Genomic DNA, 12,370 nt, shown 5'->3' with positions numbered 1-12,370 from the left:
GTGGTGTGATAATTTGAATAGCCTTGTAAGGTGCAGATACGATTGACGATACGTGTTGTAACACTAAAATAGAAGTTGAGTTGCGTTGGGATCTAAGGTATGCAAGTGAGAGTTTTTCCACTTAAACAAGATTTGTGTAACATAAATCAGACCAGCGTCAGATCCACTTGGTCGGAATAATTTATCACTTAAGAGTGGTATGAGTTATGCACCTGTTGCAAATCGGTTCAGTAATGGATATATCTCGTTACAAAGCCTGCACCAGTTCTGCAGTTTGCTGTTCTGCAGTTAACATGCAATTTATGTGCCACAGAGGATGCATCATATGGAGAAAAAAGCAGCATTCCATCAAAATGGAGGTTCAGTTTACCTCATTCCTCCTACAAGTTTTTTTCCCTTCTTCCACCTCCCTCCTGTTTGCATGCGGCTCCTCTATTACACTCTATTGGTATTTCCTACAATGCCTGTTTCGTACAAGTTGCTGTTGACAGCCACTTGTAAACTCATTTACACTAGTGGCATTTTTCTCTGAGACTATGATATGAACGTAGATAAAGTAAATTCATTTATCTCAGTCGAGCTCTACCACTAAAATGTATGGTTTACGTTGCTTGTGGTATCTTATATAACTTCAAAAGAAAAATGCATGTGAAGCTTTGTGGTGGTAACTGACCTTCTGCCTAAATCCCAGTTTGGCCCATCACGTTTTAAAGTTGCTGAGTATAGTATTGCTGTGCTGTCTTTATTCTGAAGTTGTCACTCAAGAGAAGAGCCTGAAGGTGACTGGAAAATCCAGTAAATCCTGTGTCTGTTTTCGCTCTGAGCCTTAGTAAAGCACCTGCTAGCACTGTTGCTGGATTTTCTTCTCCTTTTTGCCATGTTAACAACAACTCGTTGACATGATGGGCTGCCTTGGTAGTGCAAGGCTGCACAAGGGCTCCTGTGTCTGGAACTTACTCAGACAGAGGGCATTGGCAGGAAAGAGTGAAATGAGAAGGAGGAATCTTCTCTTTCAGTGGGAAGGAAGAAGAGAAAGTTGCATTATGAGTTTATGGGATGGGCCAATAGCAGGCTAACAGTTATGATGAAGATGGGATAATACTGCTCCCTCTAAGGCAGCAGGAGATAATGTGAACTGAATGGGTGAACATTGTTTCACATAACATTTGGCCATCAGTCTGCTTAACAGAAATAACCATTACTTCTAACTTATGTTACAATGCATGAGAGGCACAAGACACCTTTGAAATAAGGTGATTTTTATTTGCATATCTCAGTATGGTGCAGAAACGTTAGTGCTCCTACTGATCCTAACATTTCTCAGAAACATACCAGAGCCTTTCAGGGGCCTCACTTCCTTTTTTGGCCGAGGTGCACAGCAGGGTTTACTCGGCTTTATGTTTACTCGATTAAACTAGTTTTGAGATTAAAGCAGGATTAATCCAATCATGTGATTAGGATTTAGGAGGAAACAGGCCTCCAGCTTAGATATACAGAAACCCTAGTGCCACAGTGCCAGAAAGCATAGGCTGCTCCCTAGAGTTCTCTGAGAATGTCACCTCACAAATCAGTGCCCTTGCAAGGACCTAGGAAACCGGTAATGCCCTTGGTTTCTCCTTCTCTCCCCCTATTGCCAATTCTATACGCAGTTACAAGACAACCAAAATATTTTGGATACAGAGAGGCAGAGCACACAGTCTCTGCATGTAGTGTTCATTGTACAGCTGTGTGGGACCAGACTCATTGACCCAGCTAGTCCCCTACAGTTGATGCTACCTTCCTACATAGCATTTAGTTACCTAGGTTTGAATATTTATCTAAATCTAAGCGACAGCTATGAGAGGTCCAGCACTATATTTTGTTTGAGTTGGCATTACTCCACTGATGTCGGTGGCTCTTCCCATGTCAGAGCACATGAAAATTGGACACTGCAGTGTGTTTATGAGTGAGTGGTCCATCTTTCATCTTCCCAACTCACAGTGGCCTAAAGGCTTGAAGAATCATAATGCTGTAGGAAATGGGATCAAATGGACTTTTTGTTGGAGAAAATAACCCATAAAATATTAATAACAGGCAAAGCATTTTGCTGCTTCCTGTGTAGCAATGACCCATCCAGGAAGGAAGGTTAAGTTATCTCTGAGGAGCAGGGTAGATTTTAGGAATAGGGCAAGCAGATTTGCATTTAAGTTGTTGAAGAACAATTAGACAACATTTCAGGGAAAGTCTCAATGTGCTACCATACCTAAATTCTCTCATCCAAATTAAAGCAAGGGTAAAACCCATGTTTACATGGATGCTTGCTGGGTTGTCTTCTCCAATAGTCCGCTTTCTACCAGACAGGACTGAAAGCAGCATTCTTTCACACAAGCTAAAAAAATCAACTTCCTTCTGTATGTTAGGGACTACTTTTATTCCAGGAAAGATCAGTCAACTAGACAAGCTACAGATCAGAAAGCACCTGTGCCAGTGGGCAGCATCAAGCCAAAGGCACACATGCAGTGACTATGTTTCATGTGAGTGGATGAACTAGAAACTGTGTGTGTCATACTCCTGCTGAAAAAATGTCGTTGTGCTTTTAGGTGACATGTTACATCCTTTTGAGTGGAGGATAAAGCAGAATTTTAGGCCTCCCCTGAGGGGCCAAACAGGTTCCGCCAGACTTCTCAGTCCTCCATTTAAACCCTTATAATGCACATCAGATTTCACTGAGGGCCTCATTACAAAAGAAGATTTGCACTAGGCATCAAATAAGTGTTCTGGCTTTACCTCTTGTTTTATTTAGGCCCGGTTGCTGTGCTGGCTCTACATCATTAGAAAAATATGTAACCTCCAATGAGTTCCCAGATGATACTCTGAACTTCATCAAAACACATCCACTCATGGATGAGGCTGTACCTTCCATTGTCAATCGACCCTGGTTCCTGAGAACGATGGTCAGGTATGTACCTCCAAGTGGAATCTTGTCCTCATCATAGCTGTCAATTTGTGCTAATAATCTTGCTCAGAATACTCTCAAACTCTGTAAACATCCTTGGTATGCTGGGCATGAATCCAGCTAGGAATGATGGCAGCACTGAGCAGATGCTGCAGAACTCCCTGAACAGCTTTCAAGATAGGAAAAAACTTCAGACCTTTCCAACCACGCTGTGCTGAAACCGGATCTTGGAGGAAATGCTGTGCAGAGAAGGTTGACCCGCCTGTTGGCTTATGGGTCCGTATTTGAGACAGCTCTGTAGAAAATTTTGGGCAAGGATCAGCAGACTGGCCAGGGATATGTACACAGGATACAAACATGTCTGCCAGGATATGTTCACAGGATATGGAGATGTCTGTCGGGATATGTACTGGTATGTTTTAATGCTTACAGAAGCGTACAGGCAGAAGTAATCACACAATTTGTATACTTTCTATGGCAACAAGAGGAAAATAATAATGAAGAGATTTGAATAGACTCATAAAGCAGCAAGCCTCAAATACACCATCCCCTTCGTACCAAAATACATTCCCACTCTCTGCTGTGGTCACTATACTACTTATCTACACTCCTGTTGTGAGCAGAATAAGGTGACTAACTTTTGCTGCATTTTCCTCTCTTCCTCCATACAAGGGTAGAGTTTTGTGCTGGGCAGTGTTTAGCTCTGGAAGGGTCTGACTTAGTTTCACTGATGTGTCTTCTGTCAGATTTTTATATCAGGTTCTGTACTTCTAACTAAAGACGAGAGCAGCAAGCTCTGCAGAGTGCTTTCCTTTGATCGCCAGTACCAGGTGACTGGTACCAATGACCAGTACTCGTTCTCAGTAAATTTTGTCATCCCAAGATTCAGTGTCATCTCAGCACTGAACTCGCTTAGTGGTGGGTTGTGTGATTATTTTTAGTGAGGTAAAATGGCATTTGGCATCTCACTATTGCACTGATACAGCTTTTCCTGCCAAAAAAAAGTTGTCATTATTGCTGCTTTTAATGTGAAAGAGCTTGAAATTAAAAAAAAAAAATAAATTCACTGTGCTGATTTTCTTTCCCTGCCTGAAGAAGTCACCAGGCTAGTACTTTACTTTTGTTTGGAAGGATAATTCCTAAATGGCCTCAATGGCCTCAGACTCTTAGCACCCCTTCAGCTTTCTGCAGACACTTCTGCTAGCTATTGGACATATGGACATGAAGGCAAACACATGAAAATTCCCCACCATTTGGAGAGCCAAACTGGTGCAGTCTGTGTTGACTTATAGGGTATTCTCTAGAAAAAGTGCTTAAAATATGTTACATGGTTGCTAGAAGGCTACCGAGCAGTCATCTGAAGTGGAAAAAGTGATAAAATAAATAGCAATCTAATCCCAAGTGATGCAAAATGTTGTATTGTTATTCTAGATACCGCCTGACCAAAATTGCTGTAGACTCTGCTGCTGGGCCCTATCAGAACTACACCGTGGTTTTCTTGGGATCAGAGAAGGGAATAATCCTGAAGTTCTTGGCACGGACAGGAAACAGTGGTTTCCTAAATGACAGCCTTTTCCTGGAGGAGATGAACGTTTACAACCCTGAAAAGTGTGTATCTGATTCTTTGTACTCATGTATGGGTGACTTTGAACTTCCGATTTCCCAGAGAGTAGGTTGTCCCATGAAAAGGGAAGTGGTTATAGAAGCCAAGTTTTTTGAGTAATTTTAAATTGTTTGGGGAGGGGATGTCTGCTTATCAGTCTCTACGTTGCAATAAGATATTTTTTATTCAGTGTGTGTAGGAAATAGCCCATCCTATGCAGCAGTTGATGGATAATTAAAAGTGAAAATCTGCAAAGGAAGATTAATTTACTAATCCTATAAAAAACCCTGATTCCTCTCCAAATAACTCAACAACCAGCAAGCTGTTCTCCAAGGGAAATTTCCTGCATTTCAGCCTTCCTCAAATATGCCTAAGGGGGCTTTGAAGTGGGCCATAATCATGCAGAAATTTCAGCTACTTTGTGTGCTGGAGAAGAATAAACACAAAAAATGAAGGGCCCTCAGAAAGCTTGTCTGGTGTGCCGTCGCTCTCCACTTCTTATTCCTGTCCCATGCATTTTTAATACTCGCTTGTATGTTTATCAGTGGGTTTAGTGGCAGTGGCTATTGTATGTTCTTTTTTCTTGACTTGTTCAACTTTTCTCAGGGTTTTTTGGGGGGGAGGTTTTTGTAGGTTTTTTCTCAGCTTGGGGAATCATTAAGTTTTTATCAGCTTTCCCAGCAGAACTCATTTATAACCTTATCTCACCTTTTTTCAAATCAGGTGTAGCTACGATGGTGTGGAGGACAAGCGGATCATGGGCATGCAGCTTGACAAGCCCAGCAGCGCCCTGTACGTCGCCTTCTCCACATGTGTCATCAAGGTTCCCCTGGGACGTTGCGAGCGTCACGGCAAATGCAAAAAGTATGCGTTTTCTGGTGGCTGTCAGAAGCCTGCGTGCCAGGTGTGGGGAAGGTTGGGAGCATTCATCCATGTGACCTTGTGCTCTTCTTTCTTGAGGGCCTGCATAGCATCCAGGGACCCCTACTGCGGATGGGTGAAGGAGAGCGGGGCGTGCATGCAGCTGGTCCTCGGCTCCAAGTGAGTAAGGGCTCTGGCTGGATGGGCCATGAAGCTCTGGCAGTGGCGCCAGGCAGTCTTGGGCAGAGCTATTTGAAACGTGGGGCTCTTAGGGAAGGAAAAACGTGGGAAGGGTTTCTTTCTACCTTATTTGCATTCACTTCTGAAATGTCTCACAAATTTTTTTGATGTGAACTCTCAGCTGATTGGTAACTGCTGAAGGAGGAGGAAGAAGAAAATGAAAGAGCTGTACTAAGGTCTGCATGTTACTGAAAGGAGGGAACTGGATGGGTATGTCTGGACCAGCCCACACTGGAGCCATCACAGCTGATTAAAGAGGCAATAGAATCCAAATTAAATTACTGGAGCAATTTGTCCACTGAAAACAAAACCAGTCCTTCTAATTTACTGTGCATTACTAAGAGGAATCACAGAGCACAGTAAGAGCTTAAAGCAGATTCAGAGAAGTGCTGGATCTCCCCTTGGTTAACAGTAGAATTTAATTATTTTATAATAATGAAAGTCTGTGAATGTTTATTTAAATGTGGTTACTAAAGCCTCCTTGCAGGGAGCAGACCCACTTCAGAGCTCTCGTTTCTTGGCCACATCTGACACACTTCATGCTTGCCCACTGCAAGGTACAGCTGTCCTTCCTCAAGGTAGTGGTGGAAGTGTAATATAAACATCACACTACCTCAAGAGTCCCACAGCCGGCCCCGCTTAAGCCTGCTTCTGTACAGGTCTTCAGTATATAACGGATGAGTTACCATCCCTGTGCTTGTGTCTTGTTCTTAATTTGCTATTTCAATTCAAATTGTTTTGTCCACTGGGGATGCTTTACTACAAGAGTATGGACTGCTCCTGACTGGACATTTGGTAGAATAACGTTAAAATGCACCTGTGTCCATATCAGGTTTTCTCAGCAATCCCAAAGTACTTGAGTCTTTTTGCACTTCCATGGCAAGTTGTAGGGGACTTCCATACCTCACTCTTAAAAAGCAGCTCCTGTGTTTATCAATAGATCCATCAAGACAGAGGCAGTGCAGCTTGCAGTGATTCAGTGCAGAGGCGAGCACGGCAGATTGTTCTCTGTCCAGCACATAGCACTTAGGAAGGGGATCCATCCAGATCAGCTGTGAAGATGACTGGTGAACTTCTAAAGCAGACAACAGGGGAGGCAGAGATGTTAGGTGCCCTCCTGGAGTAGGTGACAGTTGAGCAGGAGTTTTAAGAAGATGGAGTGGGGAATGAGGTGCCTGCAAGGGCAATTACACTTCAGGGGCAGGATCCTAACTAATGTAGGAAATGCCTTGTGTTGGAGGTTTTCCAAGGCTCTTGTCATTCACCGTTGACTGTACTGGAAGTTGGAAACTGGGCATGTCAGCTAGAAAACTGTGAGTGTTTTTCAATAGAGCCCCTTGGGTTGAGTGGAATGCCTTCTATGAACTGGACATTACAACCTGCAGCGTCGTCCAGCGCAGTACCTAAATGATTGCTGAAATGCAGGTTGTCTTCGGTCCGCACACTACCTACCCAATGGGTTAGCTTCCTTCTCATGTCAAAGTATTGGTGCATCTTGTCTACTGTAAGGACATGTTAAGATAGAATCGTAATTGCTTCAGATAATAGCATGTATTGTAGAGTTAACAGTATAAAAAGCATGAATCTGCCTCCCTTGACAATGAGACATGTAGTGGATTTAAAAAAAGTAATAATAAAAAGGCAAAGCATCATCATAAGCCGAGAAATTGTGAAGCAATGATGAATAACTCAAAAGTCTGTGTTGCAGTTTTTCAGCCTTTGTGTGGAAGTTCCAAAGAAACGGCCAGTTTCACGATGGTGTTTTATTTCAGTTGCACATGTGATAATTTCTTTCTGGTAGTGCCTGTGACTGTTGTTATTCATACTGTTTTGTTTCTTTCTATTATTTAGACTGGCATTTGAACAGGACATAGAACATGGCAATACAGATGGCCTGGGTGACTGCCAAAGTAAGCAAAACTTTTGCTCTCTATTTACTGTGTGTCACAGCATCCTTCTGAATGCCTCACACCACCATTACCTGTCAAGCATTCTTTTGTAGCAACGTAAGCCATGACAGGGACAGTCACTGCAGCTAACGATGCAGGTTCAGAGGAGGAATGGTTGTTTAAATGTATTTAAAGAAAATAGCCCAGTCGGTGTGGTTTATACAAACACCGGACTTCAAAGCAGTTATGTAGTGAGAAAACCTCAGTTCCAGAGGATATTGGTGATTGCAATGACATAATTAATTGGGTGTTCATTGTCTTTATTAGCCATGGTGGTTGGGGTTTTTATGTAGATATACAGAAATGGCTTCGTTTCTTGGTGCGGACTGTGACTTGGACTACATTCCTGTGCATGACAGGGAGACAGTCAAATATATCTTCAGCTCTGGCTCCGGATGAAGAAGTGGGAACTACTTAGTTACACACAGGCTGGACAATGTAGTGTATTAGGGGTCAGGGACTACTGACTCTGCCTAAGAAATTTTAACAGTAAACCTTAGGTACTGACAGCGTGAGTTGGAAGCTTAAACACAGTCTTTAAACATTTGTGGTTTGCACTAAGGTGCTTAAAAGCGCACAGCTTGCACTGCATGCAAAGAAACCTTGCGTGCTGATTTCTGAGCCTTCAGGAATCCCAACATCTGTGTTCAGGACAGCTCTCATTCCAAATGTGCTTGCCAAGGTTGGTTTAATTCTGAGCCCCAAATATTATTTATAAGCCTTACAAAATCAAGAATCTCATTCTTTTTGGTGCAATTTGCACTGATGCCTGTAGATGCAGTAAAACTGCTGAAGCTGAGGAAGTAATGTACAGTGAGAGAGTCATTACTTTTGGAATACAGGGCACAGTAACAGAGGGCGAGACGGTGCTGTGGGATACAGTGCAGGCCGGCTGCTCTAGAGAAGACAGAGCTTTCTCATGCCTTGTGCATCCTTGTTCAAGAGCCATTTATTACTGTGATCACTGTGCTTGAGGGAGTACAAGGATTTCAGCCTCCGCAAGCCCCCTATGTCAGCTGCACCTGCCTCTGCCCTAAGATAGGGCTATGTAGGCTGTCTCTTAAGTTTTTTGAAGGAGGTGTACACATATTCCCTCCTGTGCTCCCTGTAAAATGGGTTAGCACCAAAATCAGGTCGGTTCCCAGCTGGTGCAACTTTGCCCTTTTCAGCCAGTTCTGCTCTCCTTGGGCAAATAGGTTAGACAGGAGTGGAGTGTACCTGATATCAGTTAAATACACAAGAAGGGTAGGAAATTCTTCAGAAACAGCACATTGTGCTCATGGAGGGAGATCTGCTCCTGTGCAGAGAGCAACAAAGCCCATACCCTACTTAAATCCCTCTTTAGCCGTGAATGATGCATTGAACCTTGACATCGCACAGGGGTAGATTTCACTCGCTGGTAACCCAGCTGATCTTATTCCTTCATGTGGTCTTGGATCATCTGAGTTTTGTCCTCATTGACTCATGTTGCTGGCTGCATCCCTTAGTGCCTTGCATTAGATTAGGACTTGATCTTGCAAAGAAAGCCATGGCAGGGAGGACACTGGCTTTCCCACTTGGTATCCCTTGCACAGGGCTGGTCATGAACACTTGCAAAGCCAGACACTGTTTTCGGGTATGTCTGAATATTATTTTTGCCTGGGTCCTTAGGGTACTAATCACATACATATAAATACCAGCTGAAGCATAAAAGGTTGCTAGCAGCAAACTATTAAAAAGAAAAAAAATGAGAGAGAAATAATGATTTTTCCCCTGTTATTTGTCTTTCAGATTCCTTCGTAGCCCTGAATGGTAAGGAAGTTCTTAGTTTCATTATTTACTGACAGCAAATCCATTTTGGAGGAATCACTTTTTACTAAACTTTTAAGTATTTTCATACTTGTGTTTTATTTAATGTTTCTTCCCAATTTATTTTGTTCATAGACATTTCAACTGCTTCACCTGATCATGAAATGTCTTACGACACAGTGTATGGTCAGTTTATGGGTGTTTTTTAAAAATTCTCCCCAGATCCTTGTGTTAGCTGGTAGTTCCTCTACTCAAATAGCTGTTACCCTTTTCTACTTGTTTTGTCTTGTTTTTGAGGGCCTGATTCACTAATCACAACTAGAATTAAGTCATACCTCTTGATTTTCAATCCCTCTTTTCTAGTCCTCCCTCAAAACTGTCTCCATTGAATTAAAGTCAGATATAGCCTATTTTAATGGCATGCCAGCAGACGTGATTAAGAGCATGCTTCATCTGAACACTCAGACAAAGCAACACTTGGGTACAGTGATGCATCTTATCTGTTCGCCAGGAAAAACAAGATAGCAGCTCACATCCCACTCATGAGTCGTCCAGGCTGGTGTCATGACTGCTACAGCAGCCAGTCAGAGATACCTTAGGAAAAGGAGCAGAACTGTCCCTGGGTTACAGAAAGATCTCTTATAAGGAAAATTAACCTGTTACCCATGTGAGTTGAGACTGGGTTATGCCTTGCTTCCTGAAGGTTCCTGTCACTTCTAGGGTGAGTCATTTATGTTGACCGTGCTTGCAGTATCATAATGCCTGAATGGGGCCTGACCTGTTAAAAAAAGGGATTTGCATAGCAAATTAAATTACCTGAGATGAAGAGGAGCATTTCTGCAAACCTAGAGTAGCAGTTTCCCATGAGGCAGCTGTTAATCTGTGCTCACAGTACTTTCCACCACTTTGTTCTGTATATTTGGAAGTGGATTATGCTGGTACTTGGAGTGCAGAATAAATGTCTTCATGAGGAATTACTGCAGAATAACTAATCACTTTAAATTCAAACCTAGACTTATATTGCAATAGTTTCTCTTTATAGACATCCTGAACAAAGATAAGTGCTCACAAGCTAAGAGGAGGTGTGGTATTGCTCCCAGTGAAGTCAATGGCAAATTTCCATGTGGGATGGGAGCTTGCTTGTGAAGTTGCTTTCAGGCTGTACAAGACTAGCAGTTCATCAGAGCTAGGGCAAATTCACCATATGTTTGGCTGAATGTAGCAAGATTTACTTTAGTGTGCAGTTGAGATGAACATTTAATTGATCCTTTCATCTCGTGCCTGCAAAATATGTAGGTACAAAACAGAACCAATGACAGCTCAGTACAGCAGAACATAAATAACTGGAGGCACAGTAATACTGTTCAACATTTGTAAAAATAAAATTAAATTCCCCATGTTGTTTATTACCGGGAAATGGAAAACTTGCAGGTGAAACTTGTTTGAAAGTATGATAATGAAAACCAGTGAAGGGAATATACAAAATCAAAGACAAGTTGAGACTTCATAATGTATGGAAGACTCGTGTTTTCATCTGCATTTACAGCTTGTACTTTCTTTCGTTTGAAAATTGTTATATTTCCAATGCACAGAGCAGTAATTAAAGAACAGTAATAATAAAATCCGTACTGATGAATGTAAAGATAAAGAAAATGGCCTTGGGCATAGTGCTGATGTACCAGAAATGTTCTAGGTTTCCTGCTTCTAAGTGCATTCGTAGCCTGCACAGTTACAGCTGTAGGGCTGTGGTTCTGGAGCCCATCAGCTACCATATTAGTAGGGACTTTCGCAAAAGCTGATACTTTAATCTGACCAAGAAAGCAGAAAAGCAATTCAAGTGAGCAGCAGAGTGAAAAAAGCTGCAGTCCCAGGGAGTACAGGTGTCAAAAGGAAGCCTGTTTTACTGTCCAGGCTTGCTATGCCCAAGGACGGACTCCATGAATTAACCCAGCTCTTAAAGTAGGACCCTACCGCAGTGGAGAAATGCTGACCCAACATTAACATTGGTTCCCATTTATGTCCCGTCTTTCACAGATGATTTCACTGACCCTCCTCAGGTACATCCTGATTACGTGGTCTGTAGGCAAGTCAGCTCCTCCTTTTATGGGTTTAGTTAAAATAATCATTCTGATATTATTGCAGTCAGTCTTTCTTTTCACCTATCATGGCAAAACATGAAAGGAAATGTGCTGGTCACCTCCATTGATCTTGCACATGAGGAGTGTAAGAAATTCCAGCATGAGGTAGTAAACCAGTCTCAGTAAACATGCTTATGTATGCTAATTATAGTGACTGCTCTGAGTCTTTTTTCCTTGAGAAAACAAAAACTTTATAAATGGTGCATTTTAATGTTATTGAGTACAGTTAAATGCATAAATAAATGGTATTTCATAATAGATTAAACCTCAGAATGCTGAGATGTACCAGAATACCAACCAAGTGAATGCTCAGGGTGCTTATGGATCCAGTGGGCTAAATATATCCAAAGGCATCTGAAACTCGGCTGCAAAAGAATACTTAAGGCCCGATTCCCTTGATTTACACTACTATAAATCAGCTCACTTCAAAAGACTTACTGCCAATCTGTAGCAGCGTGAATGAAAGGAGAACCAAGCCCTTAATCTTTGTATTCTTGGCATCAGCTTCCTCCTGAATTTGGCAGGTGGGCTCCCTTTTCTGGGGCAGTCTCACATGATCGGTTGTAAACAAGTAAAGTGCAAAGTCCACACAGGTGCATTCAAGTGCATCCCTTTTGACATCCAAGGAGAAGATAGCAGACTGAATGTCTGGCTGCAGAAGGGCAGAGAGAAATGATGCAAGAGCCACATATTTAAACAAGGAGATTAGGCTAGATTCCTCTGCAAAATTGTAAGCAGCTTCAATTACTGTTGGAAACATCAATTCTTAGTGAATTGGGCCCTTATTTTACCCCCTAGCTATAGTAATTTCTCCCTCTGTAGTATTGATTTAGCCTTTCCCTCTAATTGTCTAATT

The 12,370-nt window shown here is 42.2% G+C and overlaps 1 protein-coding gene across 1 annotated transcript in view; it reads left to right on the top strand.

Annotated features, from left to right (window-relative positions):
* Positions 1–12,370, top strand: part of SEMA6A (semaphorin 6A) — a 113,899-nt gene that overhangs the window by 72,873 nt on the left and 28,656 nt on the right. The window contains exons 12-18 of the mRNA XM_082497617.1: positions 2,783–2,938; positions 4,367–4,543; positions 5,262–5,402; positions 5,499–5,579; positions 7,491–7,549; positions 9,359–9,379; positions 9,512–9,562. Of these exons, the coding sequence (XP_082353743.1) occupies positions 2,783–2,938; positions 4,367–4,543; positions 5,262–5,402; positions 5,499–5,579; positions 7,491–7,549; positions 9,359–9,379; positions 9,512–9,562 (686 nt within the window). The remainder of the gene's footprint in view (positions 1–2,782; positions 2,939–4,366; positions 4,544–5,261; positions 5,403–5,498; positions 5,580–7,490; positions 7,550–9,358; positions 9,380–9,511; positions 9,563–12,370) is intronic.

This window comes from Vanellus vanellus (genome assembly GCF_965231255.1).
Source record: "Vanellus vanellus genome assembly, chromosome: Z".
Taxonomy (NCBI): domain Eukaryota; kingdom Metazoa; phylum Chordata; class Aves; order Charadriiformes; family Charadriidae; genus Vanellus; species Vanellus vanellus.
Note: the sequence above shows the minus strand (reverse complement) of the source record. Positions and strands in the feature narration are given on the sequence as shown.